This window comes from Argentina anserina, chromosome 7 (assembly GCF_933775445.1).
Source record: "Argentina anserina chromosome 7, drPotAnse1.1, whole genome shotgun sequence".
Taxonomy (NCBI): domain Eukaryota; kingdom Viridiplantae; phylum Streptophyta; class Magnoliopsida; order Rosales; family Rosaceae; genus Argentina; species Argentina anserina.
The window spans coordinates 20,656,027-20,673,806 of NC_065878.1; the positions used below are offsets into that span (position 1 = coordinate 20,656,027).

Consider the following 17,780-nt stretch of genomic DNA (forward strand, 5'->3'; position numbering starts at 1 on the left):
ATAGTTTAGCTGGAAACCATTATACTTAGCTTCTTTATCGTGGTATTTTGAATGGTAATATAAAAATTTTCCTTTACATGATTATGACAATCATAAGAATATAAATCCAGAGGGATTCGGAATATGCAGTCATTAGAAAATTTTCAATGTTGGATTGTTGAAATAGGTCGGCCACCAGTGCCCTACTATGTGATAATACAAATGCCATTTAAGACAAAGTTGGCTGCTAAATTCTTCTAATTGTATGTTAATTAATGGAAAAATGATGGTGCGCAATTAAAAAACGAAGGCTAATTATCTAAATATGGCTTTTATTTGGATAGGATTGATGGTATATATATATATATATATATATATATATATATATATATATCAATTTATCATTAGCTAGGTTTGCCGGACCTGCTTGGATCCCTAGGTTTGTTTGTCCACTACTCCACTTGTATAATGCATCATGGCATATCTACTACCACGTTTAGAGAGATCCTTACTTGCGTTTTGATTGATTTGGTCCTATATATACTCCTTCGGAAGTTTTTCTCCATCAAAATAGAATTCATTCATCATCGAAAACTGCATCAAGGATCGATTACATGAACAAGTACATATATAGTGATTTTATTGAACCCACCAGAGTTCAGTTAGTCAGAAAGAATACCACACTCCATTTCAGATTAAGAAGAAATTAAGAAATTAGCCAATGGTAGAGTAATTGTAATGCATATCGATCCACACGTACGATCCAATTTCCTTTTCTGATAATTAAAGTTTTTGTTTATACTAAGTTACTAACTTAAAGTTTGTGAAATAAAGAGTTAGAGAGTGTGAATTACAAATTAAGAAGTGTGTAAACTGGAGAGTGTAGACTTCACTCCCCTAAATGACAATTGTGCTTGTGGGTGGATCGATCAGGTTATCAGGTATATATATACACTGATCAACAATCGACAACATTCTTGCATCGATCAAGTAATGAAGTCCTATAAGCAATGTTGAGACGTGATTAAGTGAGATATTGCATGTAAAGAAACACCTTAATTTCTTGGTCCTTGATAGGATTAACCTCACTGAATTCCCAACAAACTTTAGACATAAAGAAAAAGAATGAACTTCAAATGATGGATGGTGTGGTGAGACAATAAGAGAAAACAAATATTGGTATTATTTTTGGTCCATTATTTTTTGGAGCCCACATTTAAAAATTATTCCATGGGTATAATGTGGCACTTTTTATCTGATTCATTCATTGATCCATGGTTGTGGTCGATCTTGTGGAACATTCAACTTTAAACGACCAGGAAGAATTAGAGGGTCAGGTACGGTCTTGTTTTGTCACTCCAGTACTCCACTCCACTCTACTACATTCCATTCCACTCCACAGTTCTGCATATATAATTCAATAAACAAGCACATATGGATGTTTTGAAAGTATGTAGTGCCGGACAAAGCCTCTTTCGGCTTAATTTCCTTTCCGCTATGATTAGTGAAAGCTGATTTGATGTGCAAGTACAAATTGGTTCAAATATCCCAAACCTCTCTCAAGTCTCAATCGATCTTCCCGGCCAGTTGATGCTTCCAGCTGATATATATATATATATATAACTGTCCAAAAGATCCAAACATCTGTACTCTGTTAAATACGCAGAAACGTCGACAAAAATGCGTATAGATCAGAGAGCCTGCCAAAGATTATCGAATAATGCGGGTTCCGACTCGAGCAGATCGATCGATGATCTATATAACCGAAGCTAGGTGAGAGAGTGAGGAATTGGCAAATGGCAATGAAAAAGTGGCTGGTTAGGTGTGATGGTGAGAGACTAGGACAGGACTACTGAGGCGTATAATATTTTCCTTCAATGAGTAAAGGCACGAGTTTGCTTGGCACTCAAGGTTCAGAGATTAGAACTGAATAGTTGTTGGGCTTTTGATAATTAACGGTAGGGGTGGGCACGAGACGGGATGAAACGGAACGGGGCTCATCTCACGTCTCATCTCACTCTTTTGAATCAGGACGGGACGAGAGTTTTTAAGAATGCATCTCACTCGACGGGACGAGACAAATCCCACTTTTCTATGAAGTTAAATAAAAACTTATATTTTTACTTTTTCATTAACAAAGTAACATTCAATAATGAAATTTTAACAAAAAAATACATATTATGTTTAAAATATTATAATTTACCATTATTATTTGAGTTGATATAATTTTGGAGTTATTAAGAACATAAATTAGTTTCATTTTGATACAAATATATAAAAAAATTCAAGTTTTCATTAAAGGTGGGACGGGGCGGGACGAAGTGGGATAAAAATTATTCGTCCCACGTCTCATCCCACTATTATGAAACAGGACGGGATCGGGACGGGACAGACGTTTTTAGACCTCTGTCCCGTCCCGTCCTTATGAATTTCGGGACGGGATCGGGATTTCCGTTTTTTATGCCCACCCCTAATTAAGGGCATTTAAAAACTCAAAATGTTAATTAGGGTCTTTAATTTTGGTTTCTGATAAATAAAGGCAAATGCAAAACCTCTATCTTTAAAAGTTCAAATTATAGCGTGTCACTGATTACCACAATAATAGTCTTGTTATTTCCCCTATATAAATTTACCATAATTGATTACTTTCTCTCTACTGAACTTATCCTTCAACACTGTGCATCTCTCTCTCTCTCTCTCTCTCTCTCTCTCTCTCTCTCTCTCTCTCTCTCTCTCTCTCAAATCCGCCACATCTCTATCATCACCTACAAAGATCTTGACGACATGGTGGAGGAGTTTGACCACGCCTCAATCACGTCGCCGTTGAAGCCATAGTCAAGGTTTCGTCAATTCCTCTTCTTTAGCAAACCATGTCATATACAATGATGCCCACAAGGTTGAGTCGTGGTTCATCGATGTGCTCGACCAATCGGGTCTCTAAGCTCCTCTCCTTCATATTCAATCATCTCCATAAGGTTTTTTGACTTTTCTCTCTTCCTCGCTCTCATTGCTTAATTAAACTTGTAGTCATCTTTGTTTTGGATCGGGTTTTACAAGAAGTGAAGCTTCTTCTGCTTGATGCAGAGTTTCTTTATCTTAAATTTGATTGTTTAGTTATGAATTTGAATAGATATATATGATGCTATGATTGTTGCGATTCAACCATAGCTCATTTACTACCGGCCTTATTCAATTGTTCTTGCTCAATTGTAATGTAAAGAAGTAATGCATATAAGGTGTTTGATAAAAGTCCTCAATGAGGTTGTGGCCATATAAAATCTCTATTTTTTGGTATGTTATTAGTGTAAGTGGTGTTGCAATATATATGACCATGAGAGGCTTTTCTCTTATTACCTAGTTGATCCTTATGTTTACCTAGTTAGTTTATTTTGTGTTTTTATGAGCTTGGTTTGTATTTTGTTTATGTGACCAGGCATGTAATTGTCTACATCTAGTCAAGTAACCATACATGTAACTAATCGTGCAATCAAGTAACTGTTCATCTAACTAGTCGTCCAGTCTATAACAATCATGTAACTATGCAGGTAACTAGTCATGTATCTAACTATTTGTAGATGTGTTAATAACTTTGTTGGTATTGAGTATTTGTCTTAGTAACTATATTGGTAACTATGTACGTAACCATATTGGTCACTGTGTTTTTATTAAGTAATTGTTAGGTCACTATTTAAGTAACTAATCATGTGACTAACTACATAATTGTATTGTAACTTTATATGTGATTGTGTTAGTAACTATTTGATAACCGTGTTGGTAACTTTGTTGGTGTTGAGTAAATGTCATATCAACTATATTGACATTGCAAGTGAATGTATGTAAAACAATGTCTTAATGTTGTTTGATTGTCTATCCAAGTAATTAGTTACATGATCAGGTACTTAAAATAGTTATATGAGCAGATGCTGATAATATTGAGTAATTGTATTGACATTGTGTAATTGTCTTGGTAACTGTTTGAGTAACTATATTAGTAACTCTATTGAAATTGAGTAACTATTAGTGACTCTATTGGAATTGGGTAACTATCTTGGTAACTATATTAATAACTCTGTTGGAATTGCGTAACTGTCTTGGTAACTATATTAGTAACCCTATTGGAAATGAGTAATTGTCTTAGTAATTGTATTGGTAACTATATTAGTAACCCTATTGGAAATGAGTAATTGTCTTAGTAATTGTATTGATAACTGTATGAGTAAATATATTAGTAACTCTATTGAAATTGCAGTAACTATTAGTGACTTTGTTGGAATTAAGTAATTGTGTTTGTAACTATATTAGTAACTATGTTGGAAATGGGTATCTGTCTTGGTAACTATGTTGGTAACTGTTTGAGTAATTTTATTAGTAACTCTATTGAAATTGCATAACTGTCTTGGTAACTATATTAGTAATTCTGTTGGAAATGAGTAACTGTCTTGGTTACTATGTTGGTAACTGTTTGAGTAACTATATTAGTAACTCTGTTGGAATTGCATAATTGTCTTGGTAACTATATTAGTAATGTTATTGGAAATTAGTAACTGTCTTGGTAACTATGTTAGTAATTTTCTGGGTAACTATATTAATAACTCTATTGAATTGAGTAACAACTATGTTGGTAACTGTTTGAGTAACTTTATTAGTAACTCTGTTGGAATTGCATAACTGTCTTGGTAACTATATTAGTAATTTTATTGGAAATTAGTAACTGTCTTGGTAACTATGTTAGTAATTTTATGGGTAACTATATTAATAACTCTATTGAATTGAGTAACTATATTAGTAACTCTGTTGGAATTGAGTAAATGTTTTGATAACTATATTAGTAACTCTATTGAAAATGAGTATATGTCTTAGTAACTATGTTAGTAACTGTCTGGTAATGTCAGGATAAAGCAGAGACAAGATAATTGAGGTGATGAGGTGAATATATAATCAATATGTTTGTGTGTGTGTATTGAACATATGATCATATGGCTGATCATGAAATTATCTAGTTACATGGTCAGTTATGTAGGCTTTTTTTTATGAGAGTTGATGGATGTAATTGGTTTTACTTACGCTTTTGTTACATGTTATTTATGTGAATGCATATAACTGAGTAAGTAACAATTGAGTAACTAACATGTGTGGATATATCAATCAATTAATTGTCAAAATACGCTAAAAGAATGATTTGCCATTTTTTTGTGTTGGTAACTGTGTTTCCATTAAATATTTGTTTGATAACTATGGATATTGTTTTTTTCATAGGTGCAATGTCAGAAAATACAACAAAGTAGAGGAAATGCAACAATTATGCAGTAATTTCCTTTAAAAAGTCTATACTTGGAGTATTGAGATTTTAATTGTTACCCAACATTACATGTATATGTTGTTAAGTTCTCATTATGTAACTTCAAGTGACTAGTTTGTGAGTTACATGAAAGTTACATCGTAACTAGTCATGTAACTGACTCTGTAACTACCTAACTAGTCAAATAACTAGAAATATAACTAGATTACTTAAGTTACTTCTTACGTAACTATTCAAGTAATTGAGTACTACTTATGTAACTGATTTTGTAACTGCAAACTTATTATTCATCTAACTGATTATTTGCAAGGTAAATATAACCAGTCTTCTAATTACTTAAGCACTGCAACAACAGTATCTAGGTCACTAAGTGTGTAACTGGTATTGTAACTACAAAATTATTCATCATGCAACTAATTATTTGTCAGACATTATCAATCTTGTAATAACTCAAGCTCCACAACAATAGTGTGTCTGAACCATGCCAGTAAGCTTGTAAATAACCAAGTAACTAGATATATAACTAACCATACCAATCACAACGAGCAAAACGATAACTATAGCGCTTGATTGAGTGATATAACTTTAGCATGTTTGGATAAATGTATTAACATCAAGTAATTGTCGTGGTAACTATATGAGTAATTGGTTAGGTAACTGTGTTAATAATTGTTTGTTAACTGTCTTAGTAACTATCTATGCATGTCTTCTCATCAACCCAAAAAGATCAAACGATCATTCACACAAAACTAATTTTCTCTCACGCATTCTATCAAAACCTTTAGGAAACACTGTTTGGACTGATTTACGAAGCCCATAATTCTTACCAGAGATGAATGTGATCGGCCTTGTAGAGTATGCAAACATATATTTAGATAATATCCCAAAAAAGAATGTCCATTTACTCTCAATTTCAGAGTTCACAATAGCATACGCTACGTACTGGATACAAACCTACACAACAATAAAATAAGGCATGAGTAACTATATGTGTAACTATGTAAGTAATTGTTTCATAGTCCAAAATGAAGGAAATCAGAAAAGAGAAAATTAAAGGGCATATACCTTGATTTGCGTCCTTTGCCGATGTAGAAAGAAGCTGCATTTGTACTTATTGGTGATAAATGTAGCATATATTAAAGAGAATTGGAAATCAATATCCAAGAAAGAAGCTGTCATTTGTACAACATCAATAACTATGCAAGTAACTATCACAACATTAATAACTATACAAGTAACTGTACGATATGGAAATCAATGTCCAAGAAAGAAGCTGTCCTTTGTACAACATCAGTAACTATGCAAGTAAACTATCACAGCGTTAATAACTATACAAGTAACTGTACGATCTGGAAATCAATGAAACTACGAATCAAAGAACCAAAAGTTATAGGGTTTCAAGCCATGTATGAAATCATAGGGTATATTATAATCTAACAACACCAGAAACCTATCTAAACATCAAGCAACCAAAGCCCAATAAACTATGATGATTTGAATGATAATTTGAAGCCAATTTGAAATCAAACAACGAAATTATGAAATCATACGAGCAAACAATGAATAAGGTGAGGGGAAATTGATTGATGTGAGGTAGTGATTACCTGAGAAAACAGAAGATGAGCTTTAATAGAGGAATTGCAGATGGAGAAGAAGAAATGACGAGGTCGTTTCTTTGGATTCAATGCATAGATATGGCCAAATTCTCCTATTCGTATTCGTCTTCTTCATCGTCTTCAACATATATATATATATATATATAGAGAATTTCGATCTAGAGAGAGACAAAGAGTTTTGATCAGAAAGGAGAGAGGAAGAGAGAAAGAAGGAGAAAACCATATTAATTAGGGGTGAAATCAGGTTAAAAAATAAGAAAATAGTATAAAAGTCAAAGCGAAAAAAGAAAACAGCTCATTTTCTTCATTTTATAAATGAAGATATACATTTTCATCTTGAAATAACCATTTTTAATAAAAATGGCTAGTTGTTAAAACTTAAAATAGGAGGAAAACGAGTGACATGCCAATCAAGATAACGCACATCATGCAACTCATTTGATTTTTTTTTAGCTGGAAAAGGAATGGAGAAACCCTACAAAGTAAACGAACTCTATCTTGAAGCTAATGAAGTTAGGCCTCTAATTGAATCATGCACTCAAAAATATCACAATAAAGTGGTAGACCACCAAATCTAATAAAGCATGTCACATTAGGCAGGTGAACTTTCATGGTCTCTTAATTTTTTTTTCCTAAATTTTAATATCAAGAACAAAATAACAAAGACGATGATGATTACGCTGCATGACTGCATGTCACCCAATATTGAGCTAGAAGGTTGAGAAAAAGAACATATCTTGGGTAGGACGTAACTGATATCTATCCAACATTTCAAACTCATATTTGGTTTAAAAAAAAAATCTCAAACTCATATTCTCAGTCTACATAAGCGACAATCAACCGACCAATCTTGATATATAGAAGAGACTCGGATAAATTATCTTGCAAGTTAATAATAGAACTACAAATACCAGAATTATCGTCTCTTTCTGTCTTCCCTGTCAATCTTCAATGGGACAGTGGAGAACCCATATTAGTTTTTTTATTTCTCTGTGATTGTTCTAAGTGGGCATTTTCTGTATGAGGAAATTATATGTGTTTCAATCATTGCTTTTTTCTTCTTCGTTCTCATAATTCTTGTACCTCTAGATACTAATTTGGTTAAACAATCGCAGATGGGAATTGAATTTTGAGTTAAATTGGCAAAGCCAGCAGAATACCTGCAGATATAAAAGGGTCATGTCATGTGGCCAAGCATGTGATGACCAATCTTTCTATCTAATCCCTTGTTCAAGTCCAGATTCCTGTAAGTTTATAGATTCTGATATTAAAAACATGGAAGAGAAGTGAGTGGTTTAGGTCTGGCGAAGTAGAAGTGTATACAAATAATGCTTGATCTTGACATTGATTGTCTATTTAAAGAAAATGCATCTTCTTTCACCCTCCATCCTTGGTGGCTGGTGCCACTGAACAATCTATGGAATATGCTAACATGTCATGCTAGCTGTCCCAAATGATGGTGATGATGATAATAAGCTGTCTTTATCATGAAAACTACCAGTGATGAAGTTGGCACTTGGCAATTATTAATAGAAATTCGTAAGGTAGACATTTTATATGATTCTGGAAGCACTTCTTGTTGCTGGTGTACTCATGCAATTGGGTTCTGAATATTAACAGCGTATCATACATTATATGTTATTTGAATATTTACTATATAGTATGTGCTACAACAGCATTCCGTGCTGCCCTTTCTGTCACCTCTACAGGAGCTAACAAAACTGCTTGTAAATCCCTAAAGGTCGCATACTGTAAGCACGGCCAGTAAGAAACTAAGGCAGCATTATGAAGCGGAGTGAGTCTGAAGCCTGGCAAGTTCAGCTTGACGGCGCCCCAAATGAAATGCAATCACTATCCACAACAAACAGACCTGGAGAAGACCAAAAAGAAATAGTATACGCTCATTCTTCTTTATTGGAAATACATAATCAAGAGAATAATTATGAATGCCCTGCAGACTCAAAGAGCCAAATAAAAGTCGTGAATCCTATATGTAAATCCGAAACCAGAGTTACACAGGACAGGATGCTTTGTTTTGGCCCTCAGGATATATATACTCAAACCCACCCAGGTATTGACCCAAGGATTCTCCAACCACATTGTGCTTGGAGGGGAAGGAGTTAAAACAGGCTCAAAGAGTCACAATTTAGAGTTTGACACACACACACACACACACACACCCAACTTAAAAAATAAATATAAAGAAGAAGATTGACAACATACAGGCAGGCCGTAGAGAGACACAGTTGATGCTCTCCCATTAAGAGTGCTGAAAAGTAGCTTGTACATTCCTGCTGCTGTAGCATCTCCCAGTCTTTGAACAAACACATCAATGCAAACCTGCACTAGCTGTACTCTGTGAGATCATAGTTCAATGGAATTCATGCTCGCTCATAATAGCATGTGCCAGGATATATGCAATAGAAGACTGATAAAGAGACACCATGTATAGAGAGGCTGGAATGGCTATGCAAAGCGTCTTTTGTTTGTGGCCTCAATTTCATATAAACTTATAAACCAAATCACTCATGGACTCATGCATGCAATGGAAACATTAAAGCCTTTAGTAGAAAAGTAAAAAACCAACGTCATGCACCAAGTAGGAAAAGATTTTACAGATAAAGGATACAGAACGTCATGCCTTTGCTTTGTACTTTTCATCCTGTGAGACAACAGTAAATAGGAGTTCTCTACCGGGCCTGGCTACAACATAAGTCACGAACTGCAAGATACAGAAGAAAAAAGTGTGAGATTCAACTTCACAATGTTTTCTCATATAAGAGTTTAGGCACCTATAACATTGAACACAAACATCTTTGGCCAACTAGGTTTTAAGATATAATCTAAAAGGGTCCCAGAAGTTTGAAAAAACAAACCTTCCGAAGGGTCTCAGAAATAGCAATGGCTACCCAAGTTGGCCAAATGGCAGTTGCAACCAAATTCGAGAAGGCAACAACTGGAGCAGAACAAATAGCTGTAGTGACTCCCACAACAGTGAGAGAATGCCCCTGCGGAATTGCCACAAGAACAGAAGAAAGTGAATATACACCTACCAATACATGATATCAGATAGATGCATCACAGGAAACATTTACTGGCCTTTCATGAAAGTAAATGCACATTTGAACCACAAGTAAGATAATTTACATTGCAATTTTAGAGCAAAATACAATAACTGCATGATGTTACTACCAAAATTCAAGAATTGAGGATTCTAAAAGCCCTTAAATGTTTCAAGGATCATTCAATTTAGGACTCCTTGAAACAGAACTACTTAATCACAGTCCGACAATATTTAGAAACAGAACCTTATATCCGGTGTTAGGCCCGATACTAGATTTCTTCATTTTATCTAGTGACATCACAAAGTAGGAAACTGATACTCAAATTCTGAGGGCTTAAAAGTGGTGATCTCAAAAACAGCTGTAAACAAGAACTAACTAATTGATACGTGTGCTTTCAAGAAGCAAAACACTATGCATAGCATTCGAATGATTACACTAATAAAATCAAGCCAAAAACCAAATCTATTGTAAAAGCTCATCCGATTAATATCATACCGTTATGGTAAGTTGCCCTGCAAGGATAAAAATAGCAATAAAGCTGTTTATCTGGGCAAGCAATTTTCTTCTTCCAACAGAACTAGTGACAGTCAAGGCAATGACACTCACTTTCTGCAGTTACAGAAACACATAAAGTCAGACAAACCGCACTCAGCCACAGGAAAAAGCACACATACAATAATGAATAATAAACAATGGTGATTATAAATGATGGTGACTCCTACCTGAAAATAAAAGAATGAAGACACAACCGCACTCAGCCAAAGGAAAAAGGACACATACAATAAGTAAGATGATGACAATATAAGGCGAAATCCATCTAAGATGACCCAAAGCTGAGGCTTCACCACCGGAGTAGCCGACTCGGGAGAATTTCCTTTAATATTTTTAATGGTTTGCCCGTCAGACTCATTCTGCTGATCAGGTTTAGCATTTCTAACAGCAAAAAAAAAACATATTACTTTAAAAATATGAAAGCTTATAAGAAAACCAACTTTTTGGAGTGATAATGGGTTTGAAAGCAAAACTAAATTGATCTTAAGAGAAAACCATCTTGAAATGTACAGCAGATTTTCCTGTAAAGCTAACTTATGGGTTTATAAAGGTTCAACAATACTACTGATTCTAGTGTTATAATCCCAATAATCTTCTGTACTACCAAATATTCAAATTTAAATTGCACCATGTGAATGAGCATGTACGGATTCTCATTCTCATAGCTCAAAACCACTTAATATGGAAAACTGAAACATTACAAAATTGTAGCAGAGAGAATTCTTGGTCTTGTCTGCAGAGTATGCTTAGTTTTAGCATGAAACATGGTCCCAGAACCCAGTTTACTGGTCCTAGAAAGACAAAAAGATCCAAATTCATATCCAGTATACCAAATTCTTGATTAAAAATAATTTTATGATAATGTAGCTAACCTGATGGGTGCTAGTTCCTCAGGGAGATGGGGCAGATCTTGAGTTATCCCTTTTGATGACTGTGCAGCAAACTCCATCAACAAAGCAGAAAACAGCAGTAAAACTGCAAAACACCAATCCATGGTTTGAAATCAATCACAGATAAAGGGTAAAAAAAATTCATAAAGATTGATTAAACAAACATACATGGCCCCAAGAAGGCCATTCCAGTGGCAAACAATGACCCACAAAGCTGTCCAAGTGTGGCTCCAGCACCAATAAATCCAAATAATCTGGAACCTGACTGAATATGCAACAGTTAAACGCGGCGGGGTTACGTACCTCACTGTCCATAACATCGATTACTCTAGCCCAAGTTGACGAAATTGTAAACCTTCAGAAAGACGAATAATTTCATCACCATCAACTTTTGATATATTTATCACATTCCAAACTAGCCTCTACTATCTCTGAAAACGAAAGTCAAAATCATAAATTTTCCATACCCAAAGAAACATTCCAATTCGAACAGAAACATAGAACCAATCAAGGTGCTCCCATTTAGTGACATCTACACTACTAGCTCGATTACCATCACCCTTTTGTTCATCAACTGCCGCAGCGGCCACAGCGGCCGCCACACCCTAAATACCGACAATTGGGCTAGTCAATAGAGCTTATGAGTACAAAAAACAACTCAAAACATCACCATCACCAATGCAAATCCACCTCACACCTCCAACTGTGACTGCGAATATCCGGCCGACGAAGTATGCCAAAGAATGAAGAACACAACAAGTGACACACTAAAAAACCTGTGCATTAAAACCAAAGCCAAATAATCAAATTCCATACTTCAAATTCAAAGTAACTAACGCCGCAACATTTTGAGAGGTTCATAGACTACTACGCACCTTGCTTTTGGGGACACTCGGCAAAGAGAAGAAGAGAGTCGCGAGCGGAGCAGCGATGGAGGTCAGAAGCAGAGAGCCTATGAATAAGCTCGGGAGATTCGATAGGCCGAGAGAGATTGCTCCTTCGTCGCGAAGAGGAAGCAAGACGAAGTACGCGCACAGAATCTGCATTCAAGAATCAGAATTTTCAGCCTCAATAATTAACACGAACATTAGTGTAAATGAAAGGTGGAAAATGGATGAAGCGAAGCGGTGGAGCTTTACGAAGAAGAAGGTGGCGGAGGAGTGGAGCAGAGCCGAGGTCTCGTGCGGGTGCACCGTAACCAACACGGGACAGCATCGCATCCACGCGAGACCTGCTCATCTCTTCTTCTGGATTTTGATTTGATTTGATTTACGGGAAGACGAAGAAGAAAGAGCGTGACGGGTTACATATACGGGTCGGGTCTTGGACAAATTTATAACCAATCAACATGCGCCAGGTGGCGTTGACTTGTAAATTAGATTTTGACTGTGGCGAAATAGGGAATGGAGAGCTTGGTGAGATTTGTGAGGGCAGCTCCGGCGATCAGTTTGAGGTGTGGAAAAAGTGGAATTGGGAGCTTGGACAGAGCTAGGGTTAGGGTTTCGACTATGGCGAGTGGAGAAGGAGCTGTGAGGTTTGCTTTGTCTGAGAAAAGCACGCTGGTGATACAGATGGGTGACATCACCAAGTGGTTCGTCGACGGCTCCACTGACGCCATCGTTAGGCTTCTTCCCCAACCCCTTGTTCATTCTTATTTACACTTAGATGGTGAAATTTTGAGCCTTTTGTGTTCAAGATGGTGAAATTTAGGGTTTTAGATTGTAGTGATTTACTTCAGTAATTACTGTTATTAATCTCATTTCAATTTGAGTCGTAGAGTGATTGGAGCTTGATTGTGTAGGTTAATCCAGCTAATGAGAGAATGCTTGGAGGTGGTGGTGCTGATGGAGGTAAACAATGGTTTGTTTAATGAAGAACTTTCTAAATAAAATGACTGTTATTAGTATGCTGATGATTTTTTTTTAATGACTACTTGCAGCTATACATAGGGCTGCCGGCCCGGATCTGTTACAGGCATGCTATGGTGTTCCGGAAGCTAGGCCAGGAGTCCGCTGTCCCACCGGAGAAGCTAGAATCACCCCGTAAGATCTCGTGATTAGAATACTGTCTACATTTCTGTTACTGAATATTGCTTTTGATTTGCAATGAAGATTACTAACCAACTACATTGTATATGATGCAGGGGTTTTAAGTTGCCTGCGTCGCATGTGATTCACACTGTTGGACCTATCTACCGTCCTGGTACTAACCCTGAAGTCTATCTGAGCTCTGCATACAGGTGGTTAGGCGTAAATTTGTTCATCAATGCTGCTACCTTGATAGAAATGTTTTCTTGATTGCTCATTCAGTTTTTTTTTACTGCGGAGTTTTTTTAACAGGAATAGCTTGAGCATAGCCAAAGCACACAACATTCAGTATGTTGCATTTCCTGCTATATCTTGTGGTGTGTATGGGTAAGTTCCCAGATGAATTTCCGTGGTGATTTGTACCTAGTGAGGAAACTTTACATGAAGGATTTGAATCACAGTACTTCCTCATCATTTTGGATCAGTGTATTGAGTATAATTCATTCGTTTCATTACTTGTGCTAACTAGTCATGTGCTAATTTCATATTGAAGTTGTGAACAACTGAACTAGTGAGTAGTGACACATAATAATTTTCATATTCTTCCAGATATCCTTATGATGAAGCTGCAGAAGTGGCTCTATCCACAATTAAAGAATCCGTGAATGACATAAAGGAGGTGTGATTTGCTTATATTTGTTTCTTGGCATGGCAGTACTATGGTGTTTCTTTTCCTTTTTAAACTTTCATCCTTTCTGCATGCCATTCCACATGTTCATTGTCTCTATGTAGATGGATCAATGCTTTGTTCTTATAGCAAGCAAAACCTTGTTTTCTCCATTATTGGAAACTATCTGAAGCATTATCGTTCGAAAGTTATTAACAATGCAGACCCCGCAAGTTAATCTTATGAAAAAACTTCTCACCGGCAGCTACATTTTACTTTGATCCAGGTGCACTTCGTTCTTTTCATGGAAGATATTTACAATGTCTGGTTGGACAAGGCAAATAAGTTGCTTAAAGCCTAATATGCATGAGGAGCAAAGAGCAATGAGCTTGCAGGTGTATAAGCCGAATGTCATTTTGCAATGTAAACCTTTCATGAACTGGGGCAGAAGTGTGGTGACTTAAAAGTTAATGGAGATGTTATTAAGCATATGTTAGAGTGGAACTTCAGAACCTACTTCAATGATTTATGGCATCTGATTGGGCATCTAATTATTTTACAGTATCACACTATCACATTTTATCCTTTGATCACCGTCTGTTCTTTTTGGTTTGATTGAAATTAATGGCGTGCTGCGTACGGAGCTTAAAAGTTTGAAGTGCTACATACAGAGCTTAAAAGTTTGAACAGGTCATGCTGAAAATTGCAGGATTTAGAGATAGAAAACCAAGAATATGCTGAATTATACACTCATCTAATGACCCAGTAAAGTTTTACATCCTTGTCAAACAATTAGATATCAACAAATCAAATGACTGGCCAAGAGCAATTGCATGTTTAAGCCGTCAATGGGGAGTCTGCTGCTGTGCAGCAACAAACACATCTACTAGTTTTGGAGTCTGAATTTAAAGGATCTGGATCAAGGGTCTTTGTCTTTGGATGTATTTCTGGGGAGTCTGTTAAAAACACTCTCATCCACGACTTTATAATGCCTTGAAAATTGCTGATGGATCTTTCCACAATACTTATCCACAGTCCCTTCATATCTGCTGTACAAGGCAGGAATTGTAATGGACAGGACTGAACCTGCCACCATCAAAGGAGAAGTGTAAGTATACAAAAAACTTATGTGTACCCCGCATCATTCTGTGAAGATACTATGTTCAAGGGGTCTCCAAGCCTCTACCATTAATGCAATTTTTGAAGAAATAACTCATGACTGTACCGCAACATAGTAAAAGGTGCATTTATCAACACATTATATTTATCAAAAATCAAAAGCAGATAATCCTTGGAAATCTGAACAGTATGGTAATGCAATAAGCCACAAGGGTGTATAGTGACAGCCAATATACAGAAAAGAAAGAAAATATGTGAAAACTGGAACGAACAAAGAAGATTTACAACTATGAGACATCGTGCAGGTCATACGTTTGACACACCAGGAGAGCATGCACATACCAATATAAGCGAGTGTGAAGAAAGAGAAGAAGCTGCCAATGACAGACACGAGCCACAGACAAACCGCCACCTGTCAAATGTAAAGTAGATTTGTTATATACTTTCCTATTTAACTCGGTAATTGGGCATGTGCAAGTCAAAACAGCACAGTTTGTCTTCTAACTTTTAAGTTCCACATATATTAATCACAAGAAATATATTCTAATAGCAGAGAGCTCTATAATGCAAGCAAGCATCAGGGCACCAAATAGATTTGTTCCAACGAACTCCCTGCAAACCAACTATAACAAATTTCATACCTCATCTGGGAATTATTGTTATCAGAAAGAATATAAGCCACAGTTTTGTAAGCACAAATGTTTTAACACTTAAAACATCTTAAAAAGACAAAGCCACACCAGGCTTGCAAGACAGCAGTGTAGCCTCATTAACTCCTTTATTATATGATAAAATGTAGACTATGTAATACTAACCTTGAAAAACAATTTAAAATCTTTCCCAATAGTGATGTCATGAGCCATAAGCAGCACGTTGTTGATTTTAACACGAAATGATGCCGCGACATTGTTAACCATTTCCTCTGATACCACTAGCTCTGGTAATGTTCGCAATTGTCTACTCAAAAAATAGGATAATTATTCAGTGAAAACACTTTGAGTGCTTAATATAGGTAAAAAGGGTTGAATGTCATACTTATTCCGAAAAACAGCATAGTTGGCTCGAAGAAATTGCCATACAACCAAAATCAGCAAGATATCTGAGCAAACTGATAAGCATGATAATCCAGACCGCTCGAATAGTAGCCAAGATAATGTGGCAGCAACAATAGCACCGATAGAAACACGCCGCCTTCTCCACAACAGAACATCAGCAGCTATAATAAGAAGAAATAAAGAATATGATAAAAGATTGGGAAGAATAATTTTCAGAATAGAAAAGAGGCAGAAATGCAAGTAAACTGTGGAAGACAAGATTCAAAACTGTTAGCTCAGCCTGGAAGTATCATTATTCAAAAATAGAATCAATTCCTACATTCAAGTTGTTCACATATGCTGATATGCATGAATGAATTATTTGGGAACAGGTAAAAAAATTAAAAGACACTCAATGAGAATAATCGAAAACACTCCAGGCAAGCAGAAATTTAATACTGGCAATGATAGAGATGGAGGATTAATAGTAAACTCCAACACTGTATGCCTCTTGGTAAGCAAGAGTTCCTGAACCACTAGACAATTGGATCATATTCTTATTGAAGCTCATCAGCATGCATCAACTCATGATTAAGTAAGCAGCTTTAAACCTTGCACACTAGCATTGGCTATTGACCATCACAACAATGATGCTCTTGCCAGCTTCTACAATAAACAGCAAGTAACGCCACTCAAACAAAGTCATGGTTTACTAAAAACCCGATTCTATATCATATCGTCTAATTACTCACATGAACATGAAAACAAAAGCCGAAAGCTTTCTCCTCATAAGTCTCAGGCACCTTATTTCCTTCAGGAGTTTTCACTATTGACACATTGTTTTCAACTATGAACATCATTTTCAATCCCCTCCACATTTCCATAACCTCAACATTGCTCCATTCAATCATATCCAGCCATGATTAACACCATCAGACACTAATCAACAAGCTAACCCCTAACATTTCCAGATAACAAACCCTAAACCTTAAAAGAGGGAAATAAGCAAATCAAACACAGACCCAAATGTAAAAATCACGCACAGTTTGATAAAAGAGCATAAAGGTTCAATCTTTGCTGACCTGAGCCACCACCAAAGCAATCGTGAACTGAGCCTTGCCGGCCAAACAACCGGAATTCAGAAGCGCCGACGGGATAAGAAGTGGAAGTCATGGCCTTCTCACCATCCCCATCTTCCTCTATGGAACACAAATCGTGTGAAACCTCCATGATTTCCACACCAAGACTTCAACTTTGAACCTCAAAATTTGCCTTTAAAGAGTTGAACAGCTCTGGATTGGGTGTCAAATTATTGAAGAAAAAACGACACCACGAATTCTTAGTTTGAGGGGATCTGGAAGAGTTTGGACTCAGACGACACCTGTGCAATGACCAACGACAAAGTTTCTCGGCACTTATGAGTTATGAAAGGAAACAAGAAAATTAGTAATGACACGATTACTAACGTGAAATAAATTTGAGAATAGAGTAATTAATTACGGAATTCTGTGATTTACTAATACATATGAGAA

The 17,780-nt window shown here is 36.1% G+C and overlaps 3 protein-coding genes across 8 annotated transcripts; 1 reads left to right on the forward strand and 2 right to left on the reverse strand.

Moving 5' to 3' along the window:
- Positions 1-8,426: 8,426 nt before the first annotated feature.
- LOC126804001 (uncharacterized) lies at positions 8,427-12,675 on the reverse strand. Of its 5 annotated transcripts, none has more exons than XM_050531745.1 (14): positions 12,541-12,675; positions 12,277-12,441; positions 12,099-12,177; positions 11,869-12,006; positions 11,705-11,756; positions 11,570-11,666; positions 11,384-11,486; positions 11,213-11,302; positions 10,682-10,892; positions 10,455-10,568; positions 9,771-9,902; positions 9,536-9,616; positions 9,118-9,234; positions 8,427-8,764 (listed from the first exon to the last, which is right to left on the reverse strand). In XM_050531745.1, exons 4-14 carry the CDS (start codon positions 11,931-11,933, stop codon positions 8,678-8,680), a joined length of 1,149 nt encoding a protein of 382 aa, XP_050387702.1. In that variant the 5' UTR covers positions 11,934-12,006; positions 12,099-12,177; positions 12,277-12,441; positions 12,541-12,675; the 3' UTR covers positions 8,427-8,677. The 5 variants fall into 5 exon arrangements, with proteins under 5 accessions (XP_050387702.1, XP_050387703.1, XP_050387704.1 ...); XM_050531746.1 differs by having other exon boundaries at positions 12,092-12,177; XM_050531747.1 differs by lacking the exon at positions 11,213-11,302.
- A 113-nt stretch (positions 12,676-12,788) lies between these two features.
- LOC126804005 (uncharacterized) lies at positions 12,789-14,670 on the forward strand. The gene is made up of 7 exons (XM_050531755.1): positions 12,789-13,020; positions 13,203-13,251; positions 13,341-13,443; positions 13,545-13,640; positions 13,741-13,815; positions 14,038-14,107; positions 14,382-14,670. Exons 1-7 carry the CDS (start codon positions 12,805-12,807, stop codon positions 14,454-14,456), a joined length of 684 nt encoding a protein of 227 aa, XP_050387712.1. The 5' UTR covers positions 12,789-12,804; the 3' UTR covers positions 14,457-14,670.
- A 160-nt stretch (positions 14,671-14,830) lies between these two features.
- On the reverse strand, positions 14,831-17,565 carry LOC126804004 (reticulon-like protein B16). Of its 2 annotated transcripts, XM_050531752.1 has the most exons (5): positions 17,331-17,564; positions 16,250-16,430; positions 16,030-16,171; positions 15,557-15,626; positions 14,831-15,181 (listed from the first exon to the last, which is right to left on the reverse strand). In XM_050531752.1, the coding sequence occupies exons 1-5, from the start codon at positions 17,476-17,478 to the stop codon at positions 15,015-15,017; spliced, it is 708 nt and encodes a 235-aa protein (XP_050387709.1). In that variant the 5' UTR covers positions 17,479-17,564; the 3' UTR covers positions 14,831-15,014. The 2 variants fall into 2 exon arrangements, with proteins under 2 accessions (XP_050387709.1, XP_050387710.1); XM_050531753.1 differs by lacking the exon at positions 16,030-16,171 and having other exon boundaries at positions 17,331-17,565.
- Between the last annotated feature and the right edge of the window lie 215 nt (positions 17,566-17,780).

Excerpts from the sequence above, each read along its gene's own strand:
- LOC126804001 (XM_050531745.1), bottom strand. The coding sequence starts at position 11,933 with ATGTCACTAAATGGGAGCACCTTGATTGGTTCTATGTTTCTGTTCGAA. Across the intron at positions 11,303-11,383 it reads GAGGAACTAGCACCCATCAG|GACCAGTAAACTGGGTTCTG; the intron begins GTTAGCTACATT and ends TTGTCTTTCTAG. Across the intron at positions 8,765-9,117 it reads TGTCTCTCTACGGCCTGCCT|GTCTGTTTGTTGTGGATAGT; the intron begins GTATGTTGTCAA and ends GGTCTTCTCCAG.
- LOC126804005 (XM_050531755.1), top strand. The coding sequence starts at position 12,805 with ATGGAGAGCTTGGTGAGATTTGTGAGGGCAGCTCCGGCGATCAGTTTG. Across the intron at positions 13,252-13,340 it reads AGGTGGTGGTGCTGATGGAG|CTATACATAGGGCTGCCGGC; the intron begins GTAAACAATGGT and ends GACTACTTGCAG. Across the intron at positions 13,444-13,544 it reads GGAGAAGCTAGAATCACCCC|GGGTTTTAAGTTGCCTGCGT; the intron begins GTAAGATCTCGT and ends TATATGATGCAG.
- LOC126804004 (XM_050531752.1), bottom strand. The coding sequence starts at position 17,478 with ATGGAGGTTTCACACGATTTGTGTTCCATAGAGGAAGATGGGGATGGT. Across the intron at positions 16,172-16,249 it reads TATGCTGTTTTTCGGAATAA|ACAATTGCGAACATTACCAG; the intron begins GTATGACATTCA and ends TTTTTTGAGTAG. Across the intron at positions 15,627-16,029 it reads ATTTTAAATTGTTTTTCAAG|GTGGCGGTTTGTCTGTGGCT; the intron begins GTTAGTATTACA and ends TACATTTGACAG.